The sequence below is a fragment of the Fusarium oxysporum genome, chromosome V (assembly GCF_013085055.1).
Source record: "Fusarium oxysporum Fo47 chromosome V, complete sequence".
Taxonomy (NCBI): domain Eukaryota; kingdom Fungi; phylum Ascomycota; class Sordariomycetes; order Hypocreales; family Nectriaceae; genus Fusarium; species Fusarium oxysporum.
Window position 1 is genome coordinate 2,458,178 of NC_072844.1, and position 26,592 is coordinate 2,484,769.

A 26,592-nucleotide genomic window follows, 5' to 3' on the forward strand; every position below is an offset into this window, starting at 1 on the left:
GCAGGGCCTCTTGAGTCATATCAGAAGGGTAGCCATATGAAACATGAATCAAGTTGGCCTGGTGAGAAATCCAGCAAACTGCCTAGTACCCACCAAGTCGTGAAAAGTCTAGAACGTGACACTCACATGAAAACAACATTTAGCAACTGCGTTGTGAATACAAAACATAGTATAACGTGCCGTCCTATCCGGCCTCGAGGGGTATGAGAACTGATTTCGCGAGTGCGGGCGTGACCTATTACTGTTTTTGGACTGCGAATTGCATCTCGTAAACTCTGCGATGCGGTGCAATGCAACTCATGCGCACGGCCCATCGCTAGGGCGGCAGAACGGGTTGTGGATAGATACATGGGTGAATGTGGCCGCATACCCCTGGAGGCTCAATCCATCAGCGGGCAGGTAGGGACCTTTGTACAGACTACAGACTCTTCGTAAATCGACCACCGGGCTATCCCTTCACTCCTCACTTTCAAATCTGAACTGGGGCAGAGTCAGGGTCTGCGATGTAACGGGATCAAGTCTATCGCCAGTAAGGTAGGCTTGGAGACAGAAAGGGGCATGCAGCCCACAAAGCGAGATCCAACATATGCCCGCTTTCGATACCAAGAGCCCTTGGACGAAGTTGCAGCACTCGGACATATCAATGGGACTAGTGTAACAAAATGCATCTGGCCAGACCGAGATCCCAATTCGGCAGATGTGCACGAGATTTACGTAGAGGCTTCAACGACTGCATGCGACTCGACCAATAACATGTTGTAGATTTTTTTTGACAACATGACACCCTATGCAGGAGGCTCACTAGCCCATGGCACCTCTGATGCAGAACCGACGATTCGCGCCTTTTCTCCCTCTGGGTCGGGTTTGATGCTCTTTTTGGGGCCGATATCGCCCCATTATGCCGAAGCGATAGCAGTTCCTTGAGACGGATTTTTCAGCCGCCTGAAGCTAATTTGTCGCTGGTCCGAGAAAGCTGAGTCCTTGGGCTGAGGTGGAACGCCCAAGTGGATTCAAGGGTGTTTTAGCTTACAGTCTTTGAGCCTCAAGGAATAGGGCGAAAGACCAACATCTTCTGCCGTTCCAATTGAAGGCACTAGCTAGACATTCATGTACATCCAAACTGGATGCGACGCTGGGAGGATGATCTGGGAATTATTGTTGAACTAGCGACACTTGGGTATTTTGGGCGGATAAATTTGAAGGCGATCCGCATCGATCTCTGGAGGCAAGTGTCCTTGTCTGTATCATGAATTACAGGGCCGCAGTGTCATTCCCAGCTGCATGTCTGTTTGTAATTCTTCTTATCCAAAGTATTATATTCTTAATTTAGAAGAAGGCCTCGTTGTGCCCCCTGGCATGAAAAGAAATGCATTCTGACCACTAAGCACTCTACTTCTGTGCTAGCAACTGAATTTTGGTTGTTCCTGGTGAGTTGCTAATAGAATTGACTTTTAGGTTGTGTGGGCTTTTTTTTGGTCGTTTGTGGTGGAGAAGTTTTCTCAGTGGAACGGCGGCTTAAAAAGAGCCAGGCCTCTCCAAGTAGAAGCGTGAGGGGAATTCTGGTGTGATTATTTATTTACCCCAGCAGCCAAGGAAAAGTCGACAATCTGGGCAGGGATACTGTCATCCCCATGTCTCGTAGGCGTTCTACCATTCGGTGGGACCTGCCAAGCCTTATTGTCGACACGACAGAGCCAGTAGAGGCAGCACATGGTCCTTGCTCGTCTGGAGAATGGAGGAACTACCTTATTGCGCTAATGCTTTCTAAGCGAAGCACTATGACGGAACAAACTTCAACCCCAGGGCTGAAGAACAATGAAGAAGCTGTAGAGGTTCCGCATCAGTCAGACCGTTTTACTGTAAGCCAATGCACCCTGAAATAATGTTACATCCCATATGAAGTCATCCAAGCCCTAGACCTGCACGATGATGGTCAAGACTAAGTTCGACCGAGGGAATGACGAAGGCACGCCACTGTCCATGCGAAAAACGATCCATAATATGACAGACAAGGATGCGTATATCCGTAATGCAAGGGTTCTGTCTAGACTCCTTGTCTGGCGTCAACAGACAGGGAAAAGCTGGACCGAGCCAACTTTCCACGAGCCGCGGAAGCGAAGCGAAGCCAAGCTAACAAGTCGACAACGTACAAGAGAAGGCAGGACAGGCCAAGGTTCCATGAGGACGAACATACTATGGACATGGAACTGCATAGATGCTTTCCAACAACAAGCAATGGAATAAGCTTTCGAGTCGAGGCTAACTGCTGGCTGCTAGGTTAGTAAGCTGGGAGCTGGGTGTTTGAGCCTCGAAGGCACTTTATTCTTTTTTAAGTTCTCGCGTGACCAGTAACGATCACTTGGTTGGTACCGACGCTAAGGTACATTCCCGGAGGATCGGAAATGTCTTGCCTGCACTCTAACTCAATACCGCACCGGTGGTAGTGAAAGTAGCATCACTGAGAATCATTGACGAATATTACGGTCTCGGCTGTTCTGCACTGTGCTCGTCTTGATTACTGCAATCTGCTTGTCGTTATTCCACATGAAATCCTCGGCGCTGGCGACGTCTTGATGTAGAAGTCGGTAGGTAGGCACCCCAATGCAGTGTACCTTAGGTACTTTCTATCTCAGGTACCCGTCATTGCCTCTAGGTTCTGACTCGGTTGAGAAAAACAGGGTGGCTATGGCTGCGGCCGCGGCTAATACCCGTACGGCACAGTACAGACAGACAGTTGTTGTAGGCAACTCATTGATTCTGCACAAGAATATCATAACTAATTAATTATAAATGACTGGCCATCGGGCCTCGACTCATCCGAGTGGTTACACAACGTGCGGCGGCAACTTGACAAGTCGTGTTTGTCGACCAAGATATGTACGTCCGGATAATATGGATGAGAAAAGAAGGGCGTGAAGAGTTTCCCATCCAGGTAACTTAGCCATTGTTATGTTCCCACCGGTGCCCTGCCAACTTATAAGTTGCGGTACGTAATGGGAGGAACTGTACTCCGTATTCACTGAGTTGCTATAGCTCCTTACTTAGAGGAAAGCTTAAGGTAGGTCGGCATAGTAGAGGTAAGGTTGAGCGGTATCTAAGGTATGGATGTTTAATTCGAATCTCACTGGAAGGAACTGAACTTATCAAAAAGAAACTTAGCCGGATGCAGGCAATAACACCTGGCTAAGGTACAGTGAGATGATAAGGTGGCACAGCGTGCAAGAATACCGATACCGACACAGATAGGTAAGGTACCTACTTGCTACCTGAGGTGATTGTACAAGAACTCAAGAGATGCATAAGTTTGGGGATTTTGCACAGTGGTAGCCATGGCCTGATGCTTGATAGAATAAACAGAGGTACTTGCTGCAATTCATGGGTAAAGCAAGGGGAAGGATCATTATTTGTCTGTAGCCCAAAAGATGACCAGGTATATACACACTGTATGCCTGTATGCCGCGGCCACCACGTTTCCCAAGTTTCTTGCACCAAACTCAATTTCTGATATGCCGAAGCCCAAGAGCCGAGACTTCTGCACATCGCCCAACTTCTCAGTTTAACTTGGCCACTAGCAATGAAGAATAAAGTTCTCCTCGGTAACGACACTGTGCAGTATAGAATGCATCGTGATCTATACACGCGAGAATTGGACATTCTTTTGCTAATGTTCGTTATCGCACCTAACTGTTTGTTATCTTTACCCCTCAGCGTTTCTTCCAGTGTCCTTTGGCTTGCTAAGCCGAGGCATGATGAGTTTCCTGCAGATGATTATTGCCAAAAGGTCCAGATCATGGCAACGATATCTGCATTCCGTCCTATCAAGTATCCGGCTTCAATTGTTCCAACGTCTGGACGGGGACCCTTGATCCTTTTGGCCCCTCCCGAGTCCCTCCACTCCCCCCTCCTTCTCTCCAGCACCCGTGAACCCACCACCCCATCCGTCAGGTCAACAGGGGCGTTGTCGCTCTGGATCGCTGTAGCACGTAATGTAACCTGCTGCGGTGCCCACTATAGCACTGTTACGCTGCAGAGAGATGCAGATTGCTCTTCGTTGCGCTACTGGACGCTCCGCTATGCTCTGTACGATGGATGGATCATGCCAAGTCCAGGGATCTTGTCCGGGTGGGCGTTACCGATGCATGCGAAGCACGAGGTGAGTGGATGAGCTCGACAGGAGTGGTAAGAGGCGGTACAAGGGTGAAGAAAGAGCGAATGGCTGATTCAAAGATATAAACTTGCAACGTTTCCCACGCCTCGCCGTCAATTTTCTTCTAGCTTGTTCGCTCACTAGAACTTTCCAGATCGCTCACTTACTTGTCTGCTCTTTTCAACAAACGTCGGTTCATCGACTCAACGAATCTCACGAAAGAGGCAGTGGGTTTCCTCTGGCTGACATCAGGCTGCCTGGAATTGTGCTGTCTGATAAACCGAGATTTACCAAGAGACCGTGTCTATCACCGAGACGACACTACCTAGCCCAGAAACATTTCTGTTTTGGTTGTTGCGTTTGGCTTGCTTGTTGATTGTGGTGAATCTTGACATTTTTTTGTCTATCCAAACTGCTGAGACTCTTATCTCAATACGAGGGACTATCCTTGTCAGGATTGAGTTCGAGGCTACTGTCTGTCCATTCGTACACCATCTGCGCCAGCCACCAGTCAGAGACTTTGGTCAACAAGAGCATATGATAAGGAGCCCGGTAGAGCCCGACTTCTTTGTCTTCGCCCTTCCTTCGCGAGGCAATTGCAGCTACTTGCGAGGTTCTCTTCTGCGAAGTTCCTTTCGAGCAACCGTCGCAGCGCCAACGCCCGCAGAAACTGTCCCAGGTCAAGGACTAAAACAACCTGGCTCCCGCCTAGGTCACTGTCTAGGCCGGCCCCACCCAATTGCTTTTTGGGCGTTAAAGATCCATTGCCCGTCCTACCACGACAAGCTTTAATCTTTAAATTGGATCTCGAAGCGGGCTGTGTCTCGAGCCAAGCAGGGTGTGCTTCATACCTACTTAGTACCTTACCTACTACTCAGAGTGATATTTGGGTACGTCATTTCCTGCTTCCAATTGACATCTTCATTCCTCACATCCTCCCCTGTCTCCCACAGACAAATGAGCTACTCTGTTTCACTTGAGGACCAAATATCGTGATTGTCTTGGATTGCGCATTTGACTTACAACCCATTCTGCTCTGTAGGTATAAAGATATCAAGATCCACCTTCCTCAATTGAAGTTTTCAGTTCGGCGTTGAGCAGCATCTTCCGCTCGCTTCTCCCGCCAACTCAGCTCAATTCAGTTCGACTTGATTCGATTTGAACCTTCCTCTACGGCTCGCATCTGTACTCAAAGGCCTCACCCGCACATAAGGAAGGGACAGGTAGCAGGGCGAGCTTGAGAATAGGTGATATCAATCGTCCGCTCTTTTCTTCTTCTTCTTCTTCTTCTTCTTCTTCTCTCTCTGTCGTTTTAGTTGACGTCCGTTACCTTGATTGCCGAATTTTGTTATTATTGATCAGACATGAAGTTTGGCGACCACCTCGAAAGAGAGTCTGTTCCAGAATGGAGTCTTCGTAGGTTTTAATGCTCTCCGTCGAAACAATTCCGGTATACTGACCAATTACTTCTTGATTTAGATAACCTCGACTACAATTCCATTAAGCATGAGATCAAGATGCACACGACGCGCGACCAGGCCACGGCTATGGCCATTCCCGGACAAAAGGATGAGGCTCTTTCGCGATTCGAGGATGGCTTATACATGGAGCTTGATCGTCAGCATGAAAGACTGCAGTTATTTGTTTCAAGCAAAGCAGATGAGATTTCGCGCCGATTAGGTATGTCATGGACTTGTAGTTCTGCGCCACGTCTTGAGTGGCACGCGACCACATGCCAAATCTAACACCTCCATAGAATACCTCGCCAAGAATATCGATCGTTGGGCATCAAAGAACCAGGAACAGCTCGCCGGTGATTCTGCCATCAAGCACCACAGACGTTTCACCAAGTACGAGCGTGAATTGGTTCGTTGTGGTAGTGACATTCAATCCCTCGAGCGCTTCGTCAAGGCTCAGACTGTCGCCTTCCGCAAGATCACCAAAAAATACAAGGTACGTCATCATGACTGCTTCGTGTGAATTTGACATCTGGATGAACGTAGTGACTGATCACTCACTTACAGAAATGGACCGGTTCTACAACCCTCGGTATTCGTCTCTATGAGAACGTTCTCTCCGATCCGAAAAGTTTCACTCGCCGTGACTTTTCCTCCTTACAACAACGTTATGACGACATCACATGCACACTGAACGCTGCCGCTCCCGCATTGAGCGAACCTAGCTCACCAGAATCCCAAGCTCAGTCATACCGACGTCAATCTCTTTCAGGATCTCTCAACTCGACAAATCGTCACCCCACCAGCCGCGCTCAACCTACGTTCGATTTCTTGCCTCCACCGCAGATGGAAGAACCTGCCAAATACTGGAACGAATATGACGATGGAAGTGAATGTGCAGCTGATGATGATGGATATGCTATCTATATAAATCCAGATGAAAGCACTAGTTTTCCGGGATTCGGCTACCTGCAGAATATCTTCAAAGCACCCATGAAGAAGGCAAGGGGTTGGTTCAAGCGCAACAACACCCGGGAGCGCCAGTCTCTACTTGGTGCCAATCATTCACCTTACCAATACTCCAGCACGACCTTCAACAGCAGCGAGTCGGACGAGGAAGCAGGATATGCTAGTTCAGATGGCTTCCCCGCGACTGGATATGCCACACATTATGCCCTTCCCAGCCTAAATCAACAGCAAGCACATTTGTACCGTGAGAAGACCTTGTTTTGGGGTACGATTAGCTCCTTTGCCATGTCTTTCCTGCTCCTCCTCGTCGCCGGCACGCTTATTTCTACCGGTCGACACAGGCTCAGAGCTGAAGTTGACGCGGGCGTTACTGTTGGCGTTGTTGCGAGCTTGTTCACCGCCTGTAGTGCCCTCGGTATGACGCTATACCGGCACGACCGACTGTCATTTCCACATCTACTGGCGGTTTGGACTACGTTCGTCGCATCATGTATCCTTAATGGCATGCTGCTGATCTTGGTCGTGGGAAACTCCCCGTAATGCGTAAAGGACGAAAGGTTATCCTGAATCCATCGAACCTTCATGATCTCAAAAAAACTGAGCCACAATTGAGACGCTTAATGTTTGCATGTGAGCGATTATTTTGATGGATTGTGTTATTTGTTGAGCGTTTTCCAAGTTATAGGAGCGATGCTTGGGCATTTTGCTTTCCACGCCGACAGACTGAGAAGCCGGCCGTCTGGTTGGAGGTGGCGTGTACTATGATCGTGCATATGCTTTGGTATACGCATTTATCTTCGATTGTAAACGAATAGAAATAATTAAAACCTCGCGGTATGCCAAGCTAATGAAGCAATATCTCGTTTTATGGAGCTGTGGTGTAAGAGCTCAAAAAGCTGTCAATATTACCAAGGAGGTCTTGCAATTCGTCCTGGTTAATACCCAATATATCGTCGTTTCGGTTGGATGGCATGATGTGATGATAAGCATGGTGCGTTTAAATAGCTTTCGTCGTGGTTGTCTCATTCGTCCATGAAGCACCATTGTGTCTCGTCAGCGTCCGCTAGAAACAGTTCAACCTTGTTGACAAGTTGTCCTGTATAGAGTCAGATGCCTTTCCACTATGTCGTTTTCTGCTCTACGGCTCGATCCTAAACGGCGCGCTTTGCTAGTAGCCTAAGAACTTACCAGCGACTCCCCATCTCTTAGCAAAAAAGTGCAATGACGCAAATATGTTGTGAAATCTTGTGTCAGCTTCAGGGATTAGATGCTCGAGGTGGCTCAGGACCATGAGGCAGTGGTATGCCGAGTATGGCGTGACAGGTGAGCAGGGAGCGAGAAGGTGAGGGCGATGGGCGAGTTGATCGTTCAAGTCGGTTGTAGTGTCGGCAATGATACGAATTGTGAAATTAAGACCGGCGATGGCTTTAGGGGCGATGTCATCGGCGGTTGGAGAAAAGGGTCCTGCAGCGGATATGGTGTTGGCCGCGCGAAGCTGGCGACAGTAAAGGAACAGAAGGAGGCTAGGTCAATTGTCAGTTCGTTTCAAGAACTAGGAAAGAGACATTATTTGGCTGTGCTTCTTGTCCCAGGGTCCGTCTTACCATGTACAAGTGGCGAAACACTCGTAGAAATCTCCCCAACGAGAAGTCTGCATGATCATAGCCTCGACAAGAGCACGTGTTGCAATATCTAGCTCGACATACTCCTCTAACAAGGCATTGGGGTTCCCTTGGGGTTTCGGAGAATAGGCTCTTGTATAGAGCATTGCACATTGACAATTTCTTTGGAATGGCCCCAGAGGTACCGAAGGGGCCACGCTCGCAGGGTGTCGCTGAACAGAACGCGTGGGCGATTGATTCTGATTGTGCCAAATGAGATTGCTTGTTGGCAGTAGATCATCGGCGGCTGGGGACGGCACTTGAAGTGGCATATGGATGAGAGAACAATCGACATGAATGAGACGATCGAGAACGAAAAGACTCCAGTAGACACAGCGACGTTCTTCCTCCTCATAAGGAATATTGGCCTCTCGTTCAGCTTCGATATACTTTCCAGGGCCGATGCGCAGGACCATGGCCATGGTGTTTGCATCTCCAATACTCACATACGCACGCATTACATCACCGTGGCCAAACTCAAAGAGTGCCAGCAGGATGGAACATTGGACAAGTTCAATGCAAGGAGCAGAAAGACCACGTAAGACGCTCAGGGCTCGTTTGGCAGCCCTGTAAGCTGGCATCTCGATCATGTCCTTACCCTCATTAACGTTGGTGCTCGCGGCAGCAGCTTCATCATCGTACTGAGAGACGAGCTGCATGCAAACGATTAGGAGGGCAACAGCAGGGTCGCGGGGTCCTTGATCGGCATTGGAGCTGGCCCCGGACCCTAGGTTGTCCGTGCGGATGGCAAAGAGTTCCGGATGGATTACAGAGAACCAGGGATTCATAGTTTCAAAGTAGCGCTCGGTTGCCTCGCGCCAAGGAATGTTGCGTGATGACAACAACGCCATTACCATTGAGCTGGAAACATCAAAAGCAGGGTCAAATATACCCTGTCCATATGCTTCTTTGGGTGTAGATCCTGCAAGATATCCAGGTTCCACAACAGCGGTTGTTGGGGCCGTGTAGATAAAATCATAGGAGCACGTAGTTGCAAGTCTGGCGAGTTAGTCAAAGGAGATCGGAAAATCGAGTTGCAAGGGCAGTTACACACCTCGTACAGCGAGAACAAGCAGGCAATGCTTTATCACATTTCTTTTTGGTACGAGTACACTTTTCACAGGCTCTGTGTGCACGTTCAGGCTCCATTGGAGACTCAGAGCCCCGTGAAGATGACACGGAGCGAGACATAATGGTTCTTCTTCTGGGATCCGTGGTGGCTGATATGTAGCCCGTAAGATGGGCTTGTACTTTGAGGAGGAAGAGTGTGGTGGGTGTAAGTTAAAAAAGGACTTATGCTGACTACGCTTTTATTATGTCAGACAGCAAGGAGGTAATGGAAGAATTTGAGCTACCTAGACAGAGTGGTTTGATAGGCGTATACCGTGAGCAGGAGCAAGATATAGATATAAATGTGAGTGTATGTGTACGTGTTGTTGAGCTTGATGCAAGCTTGAGACTGTTGTATGATATTGATAATGAGACTGATGGTATGGAAAGAGAGGAGGAGAACCGAGACATTGAGGCCGGGAACGAGGGCTATTTGACGTCGAGTCTCAGTACGAAGAGAAAATGATGCCCCCCCGGGCCACAGACTTGATTAGATGTCGATGGGTCTCTTGATGCTTCCAGGCCTGGGGCCAGAATAGGCCGAGGGGTGGTTGCAGATACGCACTGCAGAGAGACCACAGCAAATACGCAGCACAGCGGGCGGTAGGTAACTGCACGCTGTACGCTATGCCGTGTTGTACATACGGCACTCTAGATGGCGAACCCGGTAGATGGGCGCCGGGTGCCAGGTGCAAGGTCAAGATTGACAGGGACCAAACCAAGGATGACGTCTAATCGGTTAGTCAGCCGCTGCAGGGGGCGATGGTGATGGAGCCCAAGGCTGTGAGAAGAAGGCTGAAGATGTTGATTTGAAAGGATAAGGTAAATATTGGAAATTGGACAAAAAGGTAATGGGGCCTAACTAAAGAAGAAAGCAGACAGCGGAAAGAGCGGGGGCACAAGGGCCTGCCAGCTCAGGGATGATTTGAAATAAGGTGTAATGTCGCAAGTAACCTGAAAGGGAAAGACACAGGAGCCAAAATCCACGAAGCAAGCAGAAACATGGACAGCACATGCCTGGTGGACGGAGAGTTTGAACTAGGTACCTACTAACTTCCCTTACTTACAGGATATCGATCATGGAATGATTCAACTACAGCCCTAACGACCTGGTATTAAACCCAGACGACGACTGCAGAGATGGCTTCCTCAAGAGGCATGATTAACCCTTGAAACCCACTAGTGGAGAGAGATACAGGGCCTAGATTGATTGACTACTCAATCAGTAAGTACATGTTGCGCTGCTTGAAGTCTGAGAGGAACTAGGTACCCATTTAAGATCGAATCCATCCATCAATCACATCTCATGTGTCCGAAATGCCGGGTCACGTTGCAAATCCCCCCTCCCGATTCCCCGGAGAGACCGTTACCTCTCAGCCCAGTGAGGCCATGGTCATGTCATGCCCATGGTGGATGCATCCCCCCATCTACAGCGATGTCATTTGCAGGTTAGCGCGCCCGGACATTACGTGCTACCTGAGCAGCCAAGCTTACCTTACGCTTAGAATTAGGTGTAGTAGTTTGAGGGGACGGACCCTCCGCTATGGGAGTTGGAGTTGCGGGTTGGTCTGAATTAATCATGCCCATCTAAGCAAGCTTGATGACACTGTTCAATGATTTTCTGAAGCAATCAGTCCCTCAGATCTCGATCATACGCGAATCGACTTTATATCAAATCACTTATAAAGCATCTTCAAACTGAACCTTTCAAGCTCATTCTAGCATCAGCTTCGATCGTTCGCGATAGGAACTCTAACGCTTATGACATCACCGCCTCGCTGGCTCCTTGGGTAGCATTCATAAAGATCAAATGCCACCATGCGACCTTTTTCTTTTTCGTACAGACAACACGAGAACCCATCATATTCTAATAAAAGAAACACTGGGCTCTGGTGAATTTTTGTTTACAAATCGCAAGCTAATACCTTTCCATTGAAAGATCAACTAATGCACCAACAATGACCTCTCTCAAAACCCTGGATGTTAACCCATCCCCACTTGACTGTTGCGATCCATATTCAAGACAGTGGAATTGACTTTGCTTTAACTACCTGAGACAGGAAAGAGACCTATCGAGATTGCGAATCGACTGACTCTGCCACGATGGATACGAGATGTCACTTCCAGCAGGGCTATGTGGACTAAGGTACCTACTTCCTTCGCGCTCTTGATGCTGGTATAGCCCTGTCTTATCTTTCCATGTTCAGCAAGTAGTTGCTAAATTAAGCTCACGAGGCTCTAGTGCATGTCTGCATAACTACTAAGGTAGCCGTTGGATATTTCCCGCAACACCAGGAGATAAAAAGAAAAAAAAAACCGCGAGATCAGTCAGATACCTGCCCATCAAACTGAATACAGAGCATGCCATATACACACCCTAATAGGCAGGTAAGCGAGAGGACCCCCTGCCCTGTCAGAGCAAAATCCGAGCGTTTTCGGAATTAACATGAACTACTGACTCACCCGGCGTAAATCCCGTCATGGCAGCTTGATCGACTTATCCCCGCCTTAGGTCTTGCCTAAATGGCTGCAAATGTTGATTGTTATTTACTTGATGTGCAAACTTTCAGTTTGATTGAAACCAAAGTCCATTGTATGGAGAATATTGTTTGCCAATCATTTGGTGACTAGGTCCATTGATCCCTCAAAAGCAAACCCCCTGCGTTAACTCAACACGTATATAACTACCGATACGCAGCTCCAGAAGTTGAATTTGTGCAGTTGATCTCTAAAACACTCCCCGAAGACGGATCTAAGACCTATTTTTATACCAGACTGACACTCAGATCTTATCGCTGGAGTCAATACTCACCTCCAACGGCCATCAAAGCCTATGACATCCACAGAGATGCTCCATCACATCCGCCCCGGCACCACTGCCGATCTCACTGTGGCTACAGATCTCTATATGCAAAGCTTCGACAAAGAAACTCTGCTCGACTTCATGTTCCCAACCCGTCACAGCGACTCAACTCCCTTTCGTGAGTGGGTTACTCGGCGCTTTCGTACACGCTACTGGACGCCCGGCTACGTTCTCACTATGCTGGATGATGCCAGAGGCAGGACTGTGGCATTTACTTGGTGGCATATACCGGACGATTCCTTATCTTTCCGTGAGCGATGGCTCTCATTTCGTAAGACTCTCCATTAAATCTCTGCCAACTATTGCATTATCCACTCAAACCCTGCGAAAACCAAAACCTGATCGAAGCACTAACTCGTCCAGACGCTTGGGTTGCCCCCATCATGTTGGCGGCGCTGAAACTACATTCCTACGTGTTTCCTCTTCGACACGTAGACTCTCATCGACTTGGTATTTACGACCGCGTTTTCAGTACCATTGAACCCGACATACTCAATTCTCCCCGGCGTCGTTCAGCTTGGTATTTGTCTAGCCTTGGGGTCTCTCCTCATGTCCAAGGTAGTGGTTATGGTTCCCTGCTCCTTCAGCATGGCTTGGAGGCGGCCGATCGTGCAGGAGTTCCCACTTGGCTGGTGGGATTGCGTGGGCTCGACAAATTCTACGAGCGTTTTGGCTACGTAGAAGTGGCCAGGGCCAATGTTGGGGAGTTGAAGGACTGGGACGGTGGCATCATCATGTTCAGGGGGGATTGATCATCAAGACTATACACCCATCGCTAGATCTTACAGCATTCACGAATATCTCTCAGCAGAGAAAAACGGATATCACATAGCGTCATCAACCAGAGTCTCATTACGATTCCTCATCGAAATATCGTTCAGATGGGTCATTCATCTATCATCTATCTGGCTACTTATGGCCGCTTCAGGCCAGCAAGGCTATGAACTTTATGTCATAAGCATCTCCATAATAGCAAATCCCATCCCAGACGATGGAGCAATCATAATAATCATGGCAGTAACAAGCAAATATCCGCCTTGTGCGAAGTCATGCCGAAACATGCCTTATTGTTGTGTCGTTGGGCTTCCTGAGGTGCTCCAGTGGGCGATATACCCAGACAACGGGCCGGAAATACCAAAAAAAAAGGGGGGAGGGGGGGCGGACGAATGTCAAGGGAACAACGTTTTTCAGTTCAGCAGTGATGAACAGCCCCAGGCGGGGAAGCAACGCAAATTAGATAAATTCATTATCGTCGTGCAGCTCGTGTCAAAAAGAAAAAGGAGGTAAAGCATGAAGCTACGCAAGTGGCACACAAGGCCAGGCCTCAAAAACCTCGCTCCCTACCATCATTCAGGAAATCTGTTCCTTGCTGGTGATTGCTGTCGGAAGCTCGATCATCATGGAAGTTCTCTTTATCGTCATTGGTTGAAAGATTGTGTTGATAGGCCTGGTAATTGCCTCGAGCGAGAGTGTCGTCGAACTCGGCGGTGGATGCGTAGCCGTGTTGGTATCTTGGACGGTAGGCCACTGCTGGCTGCGTGGTCGGAACACCTTCATCAGTAACCAGATCAGCAACGCCATACTCTGGAACTTCTTCTTTGGGGTACTGGCGCGAGGAACAGAGGCTAGCTTGGTCAACGGAAGCCAATGTGTGCTGCTGGTATTGGTTCATAGAGCGGCCGATCCTAGTGTTCGACCCAGTCTCGGCAGAAAACCAGTAGGGCTGGTGGATTTGTGAACGCGGAGCATCAGAGTACGGGCGCTCGTCTGCCATCGAATGATGTAGCGAGTTGCCTACTCCGCTCATTCTAAGATGAGAATGACGTTCTTCCGGGACTTGATACGAGTAAACCGCTCCTGGAGCCTGAATAGGAGGAGTCCCGGAAGAGGGATAATTGAGGGGCGCGGGCGTGAGTTGAGTATTGACTGTCGACGCAAGGAAGTGGTGGTTGTCTCGGCTGTGTTGGGCAGCATAGCCTGCGGTGCTATACATCTGATCCGCTCTGACCACCATTGGCATAGCAGCGGTATGGACCGAGAGGTTTCTATCAGTCAGTACGAATCCATTTGGGCCATAGTGGTGATCGCCGCTATAAGACTGTTGGTAATAAGGAGCGTTATCGCAGGAATCTCGGTGATCGGTCATCGGCGCCTGCATCTGACGATTAATACTGGAATAGGTCATTGAAGGTGCTGTTGGGTTCTGACTGTCATAGTACCCAAGACTGGGTTGTCGATCAGTGTCTGGCCCGATGCCAGAGTTCGCGAGAGGAGACCGAGAGCCGAATGAGTAGGGAGCAGTCCGGTTGGACATATCGTCGGTATACGATCTGGAGTGATGAACAGGTCGAGACCCGTTGAAAACAGCAGGAGGCGTGGGCGACGAAGATGATTGCTGGCTACTATGCTCACTCGTAGATCCCTCTTCTTGAACTGGTTCGAGGGGCGACGATTCCTTGACGAATGGGAGGGGGGATGGAACTGCCTCCCCAGCCATCAGCGAACGGCCGGATTGGCTGCTGGCCGATGTCTGATGGATCTGGACCTGAGCAGGCGGGTTTGCGAAAGCATCAACAACTTCTGGGAGGAACTCGACAGGAGGGACTTCCCTGAGACCCCCGTGATTGATCTCTTGGCAAAGACGTTCGACAACATCGAGGATCTCATCGTGCGTCTTGCCTTCGCCAAGGCTCTGCATGATCCAGTGAGGGATGGGATCCCGACTGTTCGTATCCGCCAGGCGCTTAACCTCACGTCTTCGAATCGAGAATGTCCAGGATCGGATGGTGATGCCCTCCTGATTAGTTCTGTTGACATTCTCCAAACCTCGGCTCCAGAAGATCATTCGGACGATCTGCTCGTACACCATTTCGATCTGAGTCGAGCTGAATCTAGCACCAGTTCGGTAGCGAATCCTCTGATAGTGCTTGCGACACATGCAAACCCAGACACGCTCCGGGATGCGACGAGTGCAGACCTTGTTGCGGCCAAAAAGATGAGAGATGACCTTGCGAGGAACCGAATCAGTGTCACAGTCGGAAACTGCCATGCAAATATCACCACCCTTGAGGGGAACGTTGATGGCTATATTTCCAAAGGTACGGCATGCTGCAATAACACGATCATTTGGGTTGGCATGGGACGCTGCCTGTCCAGTTGCACCTATATCGATTAGTTGACTTCAAAGGAGAATACTGAAAAAAGGAAAGATTACCTGGAAGAGTCCCGTCGGACTGCATCCTCACAGTCTCCTGGGGCTGAAAGGGCGATTTTGTTGATGTGCTACTAGGTGTAGGGGAGCTCTCTCCCGTATTGATCCAGGGATACTTCTCGATGCCAAGACGCTCGTGAGACGTGTTGATCTGTGGTGATAGTTGTGTTGGAGGATGAAGTTGCCGGGACGTAAATTGTGGCAGAGAAGTTGGTGCTTGAGGAAAAGAATGACTAGAGCCCTGGGCGGGGTTTGGTGCCGAGATGGTTCGCTTATGAACGCGATCTAACGAATTCAGAAACTGATCTTTTGGCTTCAAGTAGCTGAGCAAAAGGAACAGAGTCAGTATATTCCTGGTGGGAAATTTATAGGTTGAAAGTGACAATAGACAGCAAGGGGGATGCGCGAGGACACGAGGAGTGAAAGCTGGACGGAGGGGCTCAAAGAACGGAAGCGTTTTTCAGACTGCCTGAGAAGAGTTACAACACGCAGTGTGATTCACCGGCTCGAGGCCAAGTTGGTAATGGGACAATGCTGCTTTCGAGGGCCAAGTTGCTCCCGCTTAACGGACCTGCTTTTATGACTAAACATAATCCATCCGAGATGCGTTTGCAGCAGGCAATCGTTTTTCTCCTGGCAATAGGAACATTGTCTGTTATTCACGTACTGCCAAAGAGGCACCCCTGAGGCTTCCAGGTGATTCGACACTGCTTTTTCCCTTTTTCTTTTCGGGGGGAAGGGTGCAAGCAAACGATACCCATGCATGATTTGGACGATTGGCAAGGGGCAAACAGTGAACGAACCTCGATTCATGCTGACAGCCACCTTCTTCTGCATAGAAACAAAGAGACGTTGACTTACGTTTGATCTTCTGATAAGTGGTTATGCTTTCTTCTCATCATCCTCGCCTCTAGAATCGTGTCAGATGGGCTACCCGAGTACAACGACCTAGCACCATTGGTAGGCTGACGGGTGTGCGACTTCACAGACAAACCGACTGTTACTGGAGGGAGAGGCGCTGTGATCCTTGGAAGGCGCTCCAATTTTGCTTCCAGGTCAGCGATGCCAGAGCCTACCGTATTGCTCCCGTTGATGGTAGATACCGATGAGAATCTGGAATGGCCAGCAGAGAAGGTCGATGAGCAACAAGATGAGAAACTGCTGCGGCTGTCCGATATCTTATGGCTTCCTGAAGCTGGAGACGTATTGTATTCCGTCCAGAGACTTGATCTTGATTCGTTTTAGCATGTGTACTCTGCGATTGGCCGCCAGTGTGCAAAACATCATTCAGAACAGCAACACTAACATTTTGGCAGGACCGCAACTCACCTTCTCATGTGCTGAGAAGCACGGCGCTCGCTGTGGCTGCTAGTCTTGTTAGTCAAGCTATATCGTCGAATACCGGCCGGATTATACACCAGCGTGGAAGAAAAGAGGTACCTTTTCGGCGCCCAACCGTCTTGATGGACCTCTGGAGTGGAAGGCATTCTACTTGAAGCAATGTCAACCTCAAGCTTTTCATACCCGTACCGGGTTTTGGTTTCGAGTTTTCTTACCGGACTGGTAGCGCATATGATCCTGTGGAACCAGGAAGACTTATGCTGGCTGATGTATCCATTGATACTTGTCTGGAGTGGTAATTCGATGCATTCTGACGTCTTGCAGATTCCTGCTGCTCCTCCCAAGTCACCGGCGCGAAAGGGGGTCGTGAGGAGTTTTTGGGACCAATATCCCTTGGCAGAGAGTAGCCACCAGCATCCCAAGGCGTACGAGTTCGACTATCGGATCGCACACTGGATGTTCTGGACTGAGCGCAGTCGGGTGATGGAGTTGACAGTGAAAGTGATGGGCCTCTCTGTTCCTTCTGCTCGCTGAAAAGTTGTGGGCTTTCTCGACTATCTCTCGCTTTCGTGTCTAGTTCGCTGAACTGATTTAAAATTGACTCAATCTTCATGATTAAGGTCTGTGTAGAGACTTGTCCGAACAGAAGCCGTATTAGAATGATTCAAATGATTATGGAAGTGTCAGAATATGCAATTGGCGCCACTTGGTTCGTGAAAAGACTGATAATGGGCGTATGTATTTGATTACAGCATCGGGATCCGAAGTCGTCTTTCTGGTAATCGTAGAGGCTCAGGTGATCACAATCTCATGATAACTGCCGCAAGATACTAGAAACAGGATCAACCTCGTTCCGGAATAATTATCGATTATAATGCGAAGATACTCCACAGATAGGTGAAGGAACAGAGTAAAGAGGATGAAAACGAAGTGATTGGAGAGACAATTCGTTTAACTGTCAGGGGGACGGCTGTTTCTTGTACGTCTTCCAGAAGACTGGGGTCTAGGTTCGGTGCAGAATAACATGAAACTTGGCAGACGGATGCTATTTGTTTTTTTCACGCATAGCGAAGGGGTGAGAAGAGTGACAGGAGTGTCAGATAGATCGAGTCTGACCCGCTGAACCGAAGATTTCAGGTTGCCGATCTTGTCAAGGACCAGGATTAATTATTGTTCTATCGCTGTCAAAAAGGGTCCTCTCAGCTTCAGATCATCGGAGCCGCTTTGTTCAAAGGTCCAGGCTCCAATTAGTGACGGAGGAAGACAGGGAGGATACTCGAAAGCAGGAGATCTGATTCAGACCCAGTCGCTATGTCAGGGCTTGGTAACATGCGACAAAGTAGGGGAATGGGAAGAGATGAGACGAATCCACTACGACAGAAAAGTATGTAGGTCGCTAAAAGCTATGACTAGATGGATAACGCATGAAGCGTCCGGTAGGGTTCTGAAGACGGTAGTCGTTTGGGGTTGGGACTGGGGTCGGGGGGGTCAAGAACGGAGGGCTGAAGGGTGTGGATCAACGAGACGAGGATCAAGGATCAAGGACTCTTATGAGATGTCTGGAATTAGTAGGCTAAACTGGCCAGGATTGAAGTGCTGAGCAAAGCAGTCCATGATGGAAATTCTGGCAATGGAGATGCCCAGAAGAGAAACCAAAGCGTATACTTGCAGCGGGAACCAGCATCATCATTGTAATTATGCTAGGCTATGAGTGCGGCAGTCGGTCCTAGCCCGGTGGCACAGGCACGGTGCTGCATGCGTTAGGATAATGACTAAAGAGATGCGTCCTTCCACTATTTTCGAGCTGCTCCAAAGTCAACAACAAACATTCGGGTAGCCGTCAAGTCATAGGTCATGGTGCTAGGCTGCTGAGTCCCAGGCTTGTGAGACGAGGATGGGGACCATCCTAGCATTGTGGCGCCAAGGAAGCCTGCACTGAAGAATTCGAGAAGCAGACGAGCCAAGCCTGTCCATTGTTTTGCCGGCAGTTTCGAGCAACGGTCGCCCTTGCTGGTTAGCATGACGGGTTGGTGTAGATCATGGCGTTGAGAGCCCCGTCCGAACCATGATCTCCACAAGGGGATAAATTGTCCGTACCAGGGTCAAGGAATTCCAGTGCTGAGAGACACAAGCCAGCCAGGGTACTTCAGGATAGTCGGTCCAACCTCCAGACGAACATTGAAATCAGTATTTGGATGGACAATTCATCCCACAACAGTAGTCGTGCCCCTTTTTAAACCCTCCTTGCTCGGTGAGGGTCGCCGAGAGGCGCAGCGGCATGTTACCTGCAAGTTGACACATACTCCATTGCGGGAAAACTTCCTTCAGGGGTTTCGGCCGCCTAATAAGCTTCCTGAACATGGTTGTGTCACAAACCTAGACAGTCTGGGGGGTCACTCATGCTGGCAGAATGAAAATTGGCAGGTATGAGACCGTTGCGGCAGCATTGGAGTAGCTGAGCCTGGGACGCGCACAAGCATATGATAAATATGTCTCAAACCGGGAGATGCCGAGGCCAGGCACTGGGACAGGATGAGTGAGAAAGGATGTACTATTCAAGGTGGCCTCTTACAGCATGAAAGTTCATCTTGGTCAAGCAAGATAAGACGAAAAGAAGACAGGGACGCACTGGGTACTCCCCTCAGAGGCTATGCTACTCCGCATGGCCGCAGCCACAGGCACTCGGCCATGATGTTGACGTCGTCCCGTCGGCTGCCGTGCCCGCGTCCATTGATACTGACAAGTTCGTTCTTCAAAACAAGTTGTGGGCAATGCTCCGAGACTGTCCCGTCAAGAAGGCAGCGTCTCCGAGGATCTAGCTGGCAACTATTAATTGAGAGGTGACTTAAAGCAGCAGCGGTTTCTTCAGCAGAGGATGTTGAGGCGATCACTAAGGTAGTTGTTGTTTGGGCTTATGTGTTGATAGATGTTGCGCATAAGGCGGCTACGTCGAGCTGTGCCCAGATAAGGCGAACTGGATGATGCTGGCTAGTACCTAGTGACCCCGGATAGATCGCGTTACATTGGCCGATGCATTGTTAGTCGACGACCCAGTTGTTGTTGAAATTGGGGTGCGTTCCCGACATTTGTCTATTGGCTTGCCGTTGTTGAGAGGTAACTTGCTGGGCGGGTCAGGCACATATGTGTTGATTGGGCGCATGCAAGAAACACAAACGGCGTGGTGTTCTTCAATGTGGGCCCCAGATGGTGTTGAATAAGGCACCCAGAACCCTGAAGTTTTAGCCTCAATCTGGACTGACTGCCTGCATTGCCAGCGGAACGGAGAGAAACGAGAGTTAAGAATAGGTAGACCAAGGTAGCCAGGGGGTCGCAAGCTGTTCCAAGTCGGGATAGCATGCCCCACGCTATCTGCTCGCGACGTCGCAGCACGATAGAGATACAGGCGTAGGCCCAGATAATCGTGGATTGGAAGGGGGTTCTGTTCACGGAAGAGGCTCAATGGTCGAGCCACCAACCAAGAGCAAGGCTAAGCAGTTTCAGCTTTCAGCCGAGTCCGTGGGAAGCTATACCAAGAGGGAAACTGTATGCGCAGGCTTGAGCTGATTTAGCCGCTGTGATGGAAGACAGCCGGCAACCAGGGTAAATTGCTTGCAGGTGCTGTGTCGTCTCTTCGGTCCGGCTTCTATCTACCATTCTATTGTTAGATAGATTTTAGTGTGGTCAAGACTTGGCGTATTTGTAGGGGTGGATGAATGCAGCTAAAGATCTTTGGTTCCTGCAGCAGGACAACCTTGGATTCCGACGTGAAAGGAGAGGGAGAGCGCAATAATATCTTGACTCACTATCCGTAATGCCCATTCGATAGGCACATTACCTGTCAAGGTTGGTAATTAGCTGTTATGGTTACATTCAAATTAGACACGACGAGATGGCGAGGTTCCCATCAGCCAAAATCAAAGGGTCGTCCCACTTCAATCAAAAGCTTGTTCCAAGTGAAAACTCAGCCAGAACAACCAGCATCTACATGAAAAACTGGAAGCTGCATCATGAATCAGCAGCTGAGTCACTTGTTACTTAATCTGGTAAGGTTCTTGCTCGAGGAGCTTCTGCTAGGATCTAGTACATACAACTCATAGGGCAATTGTCAAGTTAAATTGGTTGATCTCCAGAATCTCCATCTCTGATGATTTCTCCCTCCACCTCCATCACACCACACACGACCAGTTCCCCAGATGTTTCCAGCTATTCCGTTCTTGAGATGGCGCAGCCGCGTCAATTTGCTAGCGTGTAGCCACACCGAGCGGGCTGCTAGCACGGACAGCTGCTGATACACGCTTCGACTCATTATAGATCCGCGCTGGTTCAGCTCGAGCCTTTCGTCTCATGTGTCAATTTGAATCTCGGTGGTTCTCAGCGTCAGGGGGGCTGGTTCATCTTCGAATAGACTATCCGTACACTGGCATTAGGCCACCAACTTCTCAAACACGGACACCCCCTTCTCCCGAGACCTGGGACATGTGCTGGTACATGTACCTACTCACTCACTGCATCGCGGAGGCACGGCTGTAAATAGACTAAACCGGGAGTTTGTTAGAGCCGGGACGAAGAGACGAAACGCCGCCAGAAGCGCGGTAGACTACGACTAGAATTCATGGCCGCGGCGCTGGTTTGACCCTCCAAATCCCCATCCAGCCCAAGTTCAATCCTTCGCGGGGCCCACCGCGGCTGCGCTGCCCGCAAAGCCCTGGCTGAAGTCATCTCCTCTCATCCAGTTTGGATGAGCTGCATTGACAGTAGCAGGTCCATCTTCGAAACGTCTCTGACACTTCTCGGAAAGTCGATCCGATGAGGAATCCTACATGCGAAGGAGACAGGGTTGATCAGCCAAGGTCAACATCCAGCCACTCAGCACCCCTGTTACGTTCCGCCCGCATATGGTTCAACGTCCCGGCCAAGCATATCATGACGCTGAACTTTGTTGGTTGCAGAATGGCCTACAGAGAAGCCATGCTCATCCTGGTTACCTGACTGTCCTGCTACTCTATCTTCTGTCATGGTAGGGGTTGTTTGACAGCTGACAATTTTTGTCTCTTCTCTTCTTTGTCTTCCTTTCCTTTTTTGCGCACCATTTGCAGATCCTCCAATGTCCCGCCCCCTCTGGGAAACAACTCAGGCCTCTGTTTTTAGAAGTACCCCAGCATATCCACTGGTCTGGTGCCGTACATTCACACACATCCAGTTTGAAATCCTTGAATCCTAGATTTCCCAACGTTTCTACATCGACGGACCGAAGTCTAAGTGGCGCGTTCTGTCTATAAATACAGTACCGAAAATGACTATGAACAGGGAATATACCTGACACCGTCCAATTGAGTTTCCGAGCAGTGAAAGCAACCAGGGTTTCGCTCTTTACGGTTTCGCCTGTGAGTGCCTTGATAGCAACAGATTTGTCTAAACGTCAAATTCTATTGCATATAACCCACAATACCTTGACCTAATATATTCTTTGTGAATGGTGACACGAGCTGGTGCCATTGGATTTGCAAACTTCTCGACAGGAAAATGGAACTCAAAGGCCAGGCTCTTTATGCCGCCCACTTATCAGTCTCCCCAAACCACGAAATGCCATTTGCCCATCGCGATATGACCTGACACTAATGCAGGTCCTTCCATCCACCGTCCTGGGCGTTGCCGGCTCCTTGCCCCGGGCTCGACTGCATCAAACAAAATGATCTCTAGCCCTCCAAAGCGATGTGGGCACGACGCTAACTAGGGGATCTGCAGGCAACTGAAGAGGATGTTTCAGGTTGGGCAGTGGAAGGCAAGAACACCGAAGCTTTCGAGGCACATGTCCTCCAAAATAGCATCCGTGCCGCTCTTAGACACGCGCGATGCAGCTTGAGACATAAACAAATACTAATAGTTGGGTGGATTTCATGTCCAAATCTGGCTGATCAAGAGGCATCACAGCAGCAAAGCAATGGCTTGAATATCAGGATATCCTGGCTTTTGGCCTTGGTAGCAAGAATCACCAAGAACCGAATTTCAGGAACTCTCTCCATTATTAGCCTTTCGTTGGCCTGTATCGCAAAGGTTTTCGCATCTTCATTGTACTTTAGGTTTAGTACGTCTACATGGTTTGCAGGAACCCTGGCCCTGGAAATGTGTTTCATGCCGGGGTTGCTGGCCTCTACGCACTATTAGACTATTTCAAGATCCGGGCGACCACGGAACAGTATCAAGCTCACGCCTCTAGATCGACAAGTATCCTCAAACGACATGCCATGGAAGAGAGTACAGTATGCAAATTTGCTACTTGCTACCTTGTCCCTTAGCCTCGATCCGTGGTCTTGCGCCTCACGGATTCATCAGAGGCCATAAAGGGGCGCGTATCATCTGCAACGTAGAACAACTCATTACCACAGACCGACGCCCAGCAATTGATAAACTGACGGGTTTTCAATGAACAATTAGTACAGAGAATCGAGGCCAGATGGTCCTTCACCCCACTGCATGCCACCTGATTCATGACATACATGTCAAGTCTCCAAGAAGTCATCAGAGGTCCAGAGTAAACTTCTCGGGGCTTCTGATGATCAGCCGTCCCATCAACTAAGCTTGTTTGACGTTAACTTCCAGGGATAAGGCTCGTTGAAAACCCACTTGCTAATTATCAAAACGAAGATCGGCACATGTGGAAACCCCCCAAGATCGATCATTTACAAACAGCCTCACACCTGGTCCATCACCTGCACCTGAACTTCGGTGTGCAGATTTGAGCAGGCAAGGCTTGTACGATAGTATAAACGCCGATATTCCAAATTGAAGCAGGAGGAGGGGGAGCTGAGGATCCAAGAAACAGCTCTGGCCCCTCGAGATGGGTGGTTGATCCAAGCTTCACACTTCGTGGGCTGCATATGTACGGCTCCAGCGGCTTCCTGTAGATAAATATTTCCATGAAAGCCCAGCTCATCCATTAGAAAGGGGCAAATGTGCTCGCTCTCGTTGGTTTCGATCGCATCTCTTAGTTTTCTGAACGATGAAGAGCTACCCCCTCCCCCTTTCCCTTCCCCCTTCAGACTCTTGGACAACATTGCAGTAGGGTTACTCTGCAGATATAGTGAGGCGGTTGCTACTTTCGAGGTCTTTGGGAGCGGAATGCCACAATGGCGATGGGTCTGTTGGCAAAGTTTGGGTCTCTCATCATTCACCACTTACGTCGTCAGCGTCCTGCGGCCAGTTTTTTGTCCGCCAAGCAATGTTAAACGGAAGCAACCTGCTTCTTCAGCTTTGCTAACTTTGCTAGCTTGGCAATAACGGGTGGCAAAAGTCTGGTCGTCCGTGTGCGTTTATTACGTGAAGTCAATTTTTCCCTGCCACATGCCCACTCGTGTCATCCGATCCAGCTTTTCCATGGCACGAAACTCCCCTTGAGGACACTGGGGACCATTTGTATAATGAGATGAGCCGAAGCAAGTGAGCCTTCATTCCTTTGACAAGTCTTAAACAGAAATGGAGGGTGATGGTCTGGACGACAAGAAGTTGAGTTCCAGAAAAGCGGGCGACTTTCATTGTGTTTCATCAGAGTATCAATTCGTCTTTTGTTTGTTTCAAGAGGGTCGGCACCGTAACCAGGCGGGAGGAAAGCCGTTCGCCTACAAGTCCCGGTCGTTAACGCATGACACATATATGCTTGATCGCTCGATATCGAGATTGAAACAATATACCTTGCGTATATCTACCTGATCTAAGGTAGTTATATGCGTATGCTTAAAATCAACTTGTGTCCGTGACAAAGCCGAACATGGCCCGCTCTCTGCACCAGAAATGCAATTATCGACAAGAAAGCGATGTGATATTTCGCACATCATATATGAGTAGTTTGAGCATTGTATTTTAGATTACTCAGGAGTTCGATATCAAGTTATGCAATTGAGTGGTGGAGCCAATAGAATGTCATGTATGATATATCCAAGGGGGAAGTCCAAAGCCGACATCTCTTATCTCGAAGACGAATTTTCCAGAAAATTATACATATGCCCCCAGAAGATTCTTTCAGGATGCTTTCAATGAACTCATAGTCCAATCAATGCAATAGTCGCTCCCTCACCGTGACTCTTGTCAAGAGAGGACAGATTCAATCTTGAAGTGGAAAGCCACGATAACAACCACTTGATGCATCACCATGTCGAAAATGACAACTTCATGGCCGCAAATAACAAAATAACAAGCAATAAAAAACATACAACAGCAGGTATTCGCTGGTCGTCACCGACCCAACTACTAATCCGCCCCTTGCAGGCTTGACTATGGGAGAGCGGACGGGATCCCGTATTCTACTGCAGGTATGGTCGTATGTGCTAAGAGTGCGTCCTGGGTAAGTTCATGAACGAAGAAGATTTATCTCTTTCGAGAGATTGACAATATATACACGTTGGGGTTACGAAAGAGCAGGTTGTATTGTAGCAGCTCGATTCTAAAGCGGCTGGTCGATCCTTGAGGTTGTTGTGTATAACTGCCCGCAATGGCAACAGGATACATTCTTGAAACCTAACCGCTTCTCAAACAACTGAGAGATGTTTCATTTTACCGTTGTTCCCGCTCTCAGATATACCCCAATCGCACGCAACTGTCCAAACCTGCCCATTCAACACAATATCCCATACAGGCTGTCCCACATCAACAACACTCCCAAGGATCACCGGCATCCTCTGGCCAAGGCCTGTTAACCTACCTTCGCCTGCAAGCAGGTATCTACTCTCTTCAGATGTACCGGTCCGCGCTTTGACTAGGTACATTCGCCGGCCTGGTCGAATTTCCTCGATAATCACTTTCTTGGTCAGAGTTGTCGCTGGTGCCGCACCTTCCCAGCCCTTGACTTCAGAGAGCCAGCCTTGTAGTTCAGCAGCTAACCCACCAGCTATGTATTTCTCTCCTCGACGTTGGGGGGAGAATGCTGCTGGGAGGCCATCTACTGCGGGATCGAGGTCAACAGGCTTGAAGCGCGGTGGCGCGTGAAAGGTTGGCTGCTGAAGCGGTTTTAACTCATTGTTGAGATTGATGGCATCCTGGATACTCTGTGTAGAGCCTTCTGATGGCGTACGTCCACTTTCGTAAACCTCTTCTGGGGATTCGTTGCCTGGGTTGCCTTGCTCTTTTGGTGTGCTAGATTCTCGCCAAGGTGAACTCGATACCCTTCGCCGTTTCGGTTCCCGCTCTTCCAATGAGGGAGAGTCGTATGGCGAAGGTATAGAGTTAAACATCTCAAGGTCCAGAGGGCCTTGAAGAACAGCGTCCGGTTCGTTATCTGAAATGGCTATGCTGCCACCTTGTGACGCAGTGGCATCGTCAGACTCGATTTCGATGGAGTCATGGATTGAGTCATGCTTTCTAAGCTGAATTTGATGTTCATCACTCCCCGGAAGGGTTTCTTGTGAATTATCTCCTACTTCTTCAACGTCTTCAATATCTATGCCGGTTCTTGCCTGTGTCGGCCTCGGAACAGAGGAGGCAAATCGAGGAGTTGACTGGAAACGCGGTAACGTCGCAGGAGTTTGCGATGACTGCGTGCCCCGTTTCGGCAGAAGAAACCTTTTGGGCATAGGTGTCTGATATTTATTAGATCAAAACGTAATCTTTGGATTGATGAAATCTTACACTTGGAGGGGGGCTCATGGTATAGGGTGAATGCGCATGACCGCCATACAACGCAACACACTTGCCATGGAGATATCACTTGTTTAGAATACTTTGTCGTCTTGGGTCAGTATGAGTCCTTGGCCACAGAACCAACAATTATTGCTACTGTGTCGATGGTGAAATCTTGTGAAATATCGCTGAGCGGATGAAGATGTGACGTTCACGACGAGAGA

The 26,592-nt window shown here is 49.1% G+C and overlaps 5 protein-coding genes across 5 annotated transcripts; 2 read left to right on the forward strand and 3 right to left on the reverse strand.

Moving 5' to 3' along the window:
- The first annotated feature begins 5,225 nt into the window (after window positions 1-5,225).
- On the forward strand, window positions 5,226-7,267 carry FOBCDRAFT_36105 (uncharacterized protein). The gene is made up of 4 exons (XM_031184281.3): window positions 5,226-5,563; window positions 5,627-5,827; window positions 5,904-6,100; window positions 6,172-7,267. Exons 1-4 carry the CDS (start codon window positions 5,512-5,514, stop codon window positions 7,111-7,113), a joined length of 1,392 nt encoding a protein of 463 aa, XP_031039923.2. The 5' UTR covers window positions 5,226-5,511; the 3' UTR covers window positions 7,114-7,267.
- On the reverse strand, window positions 7,268-9,425 carry FOBCDRAFT_293327 (uncharacterized protein; the record flags this gene model as incomplete). The annotated part of the gene is made up of 4 exons (XM_031184286.3): window positions 7,268-7,669; window positions 7,762-8,096; window positions 8,178-9,233; window positions 9,289-9,425. The coding sequence occupies 4 exons, from the start codon at window positions 9,423-9,425 to the stop codon at window positions 7,596-7,598; spliced, it is 1,602 nt and encodes a 533-aa protein (XP_031039928.2). The 3' UTR covers window positions 7,268-7,595.
- Window positions 9,426-12,192: 2,767 nt separating this feature from the next.
- On the forward strand, window positions 12,193-12,959 carry FOBCDRAFT_240075 (acyl-CoA N-acyltransferase; the record flags this gene model as incomplete). Its single annotated transcript, XM_031184294.2, has 2 exons — window positions 12,193-12,478; window positions 12,571-12,959. The coding sequence occupies 2 exons, from the start codon at window positions 12,193-12,195 to the stop codon at window positions 12,957-12,959; spliced, it is 675 nt and encodes a 224-aa protein (XP_031039936.2).
- Window positions 12,960-13,486: 527 nt separating this feature from the next.
- Window positions 13,487-17,372, reverse strand: FOBCDRAFT_293337 (uncharacterized protein; the record flags this gene model as incomplete). The annotated part of the gene is made up of 5 exons (XM_059611824.1): window positions 13,487-15,369; window positions 15,422-15,771; window positions 16,280-16,531; window positions 16,748-16,783; window positions 16,975-17,372. The coding sequence occupies 5 exons, from the start codon at window positions 17,370-17,372 to the stop codon at window positions 13,532-13,534; spliced, it is 2,874 nt and encodes a 957-aa protein (XP_059464930.1). The 3' UTR covers window positions 13,487-13,531.
- Window positions 17,373-25,084: 7,712 nt separating this feature from the next.
- Window positions 25,085-26,562, reverse strand: FOBCDRAFT_260958 (uncharacterized protein). Its single transcript, XM_031184304.3, has 2 exons — window positions 26,378-26,562; window positions 25,085-26,328 (listed from the first exon to the last, which is right to left on the reverse strand). The coding sequence occupies exons 1-2, from the start codon at window positions 26,393-26,395 to the stop codon at window positions 25,282-25,284; spliced, it is 1,065 nt and encodes a 354-aa protein (XP_031039946.2). The 5' UTR covers window positions 26,396-26,562; the 3' UTR covers window positions 25,085-25,281.
- Between the last annotated feature and the right edge of the window lie 30 nt (window positions 26,563-26,592).

Coding starts and splice junctions, on each gene's coding strand:
- FOBCDRAFT_36105 (XM_031184281.3), top strand. CDS start 5,512: ATGAAGTTTGGCGACCACCTCGAAAGAGAGTCTGTTCCAGAATGGAGT. Junction 5,828..5,903: donor TGAGATTTCGCGCCGATTAG/GTATGTCATGGA, acceptor ACACCTCCATAG/AATACCTCGCCAAGAATATC. Junction 6,101..6,171: donor AGATCACCAAAAAATACAAG/GTACGTCATCAT, acceptor ACTCACTTACAG/AAATGGACCGGTTCTACAAC.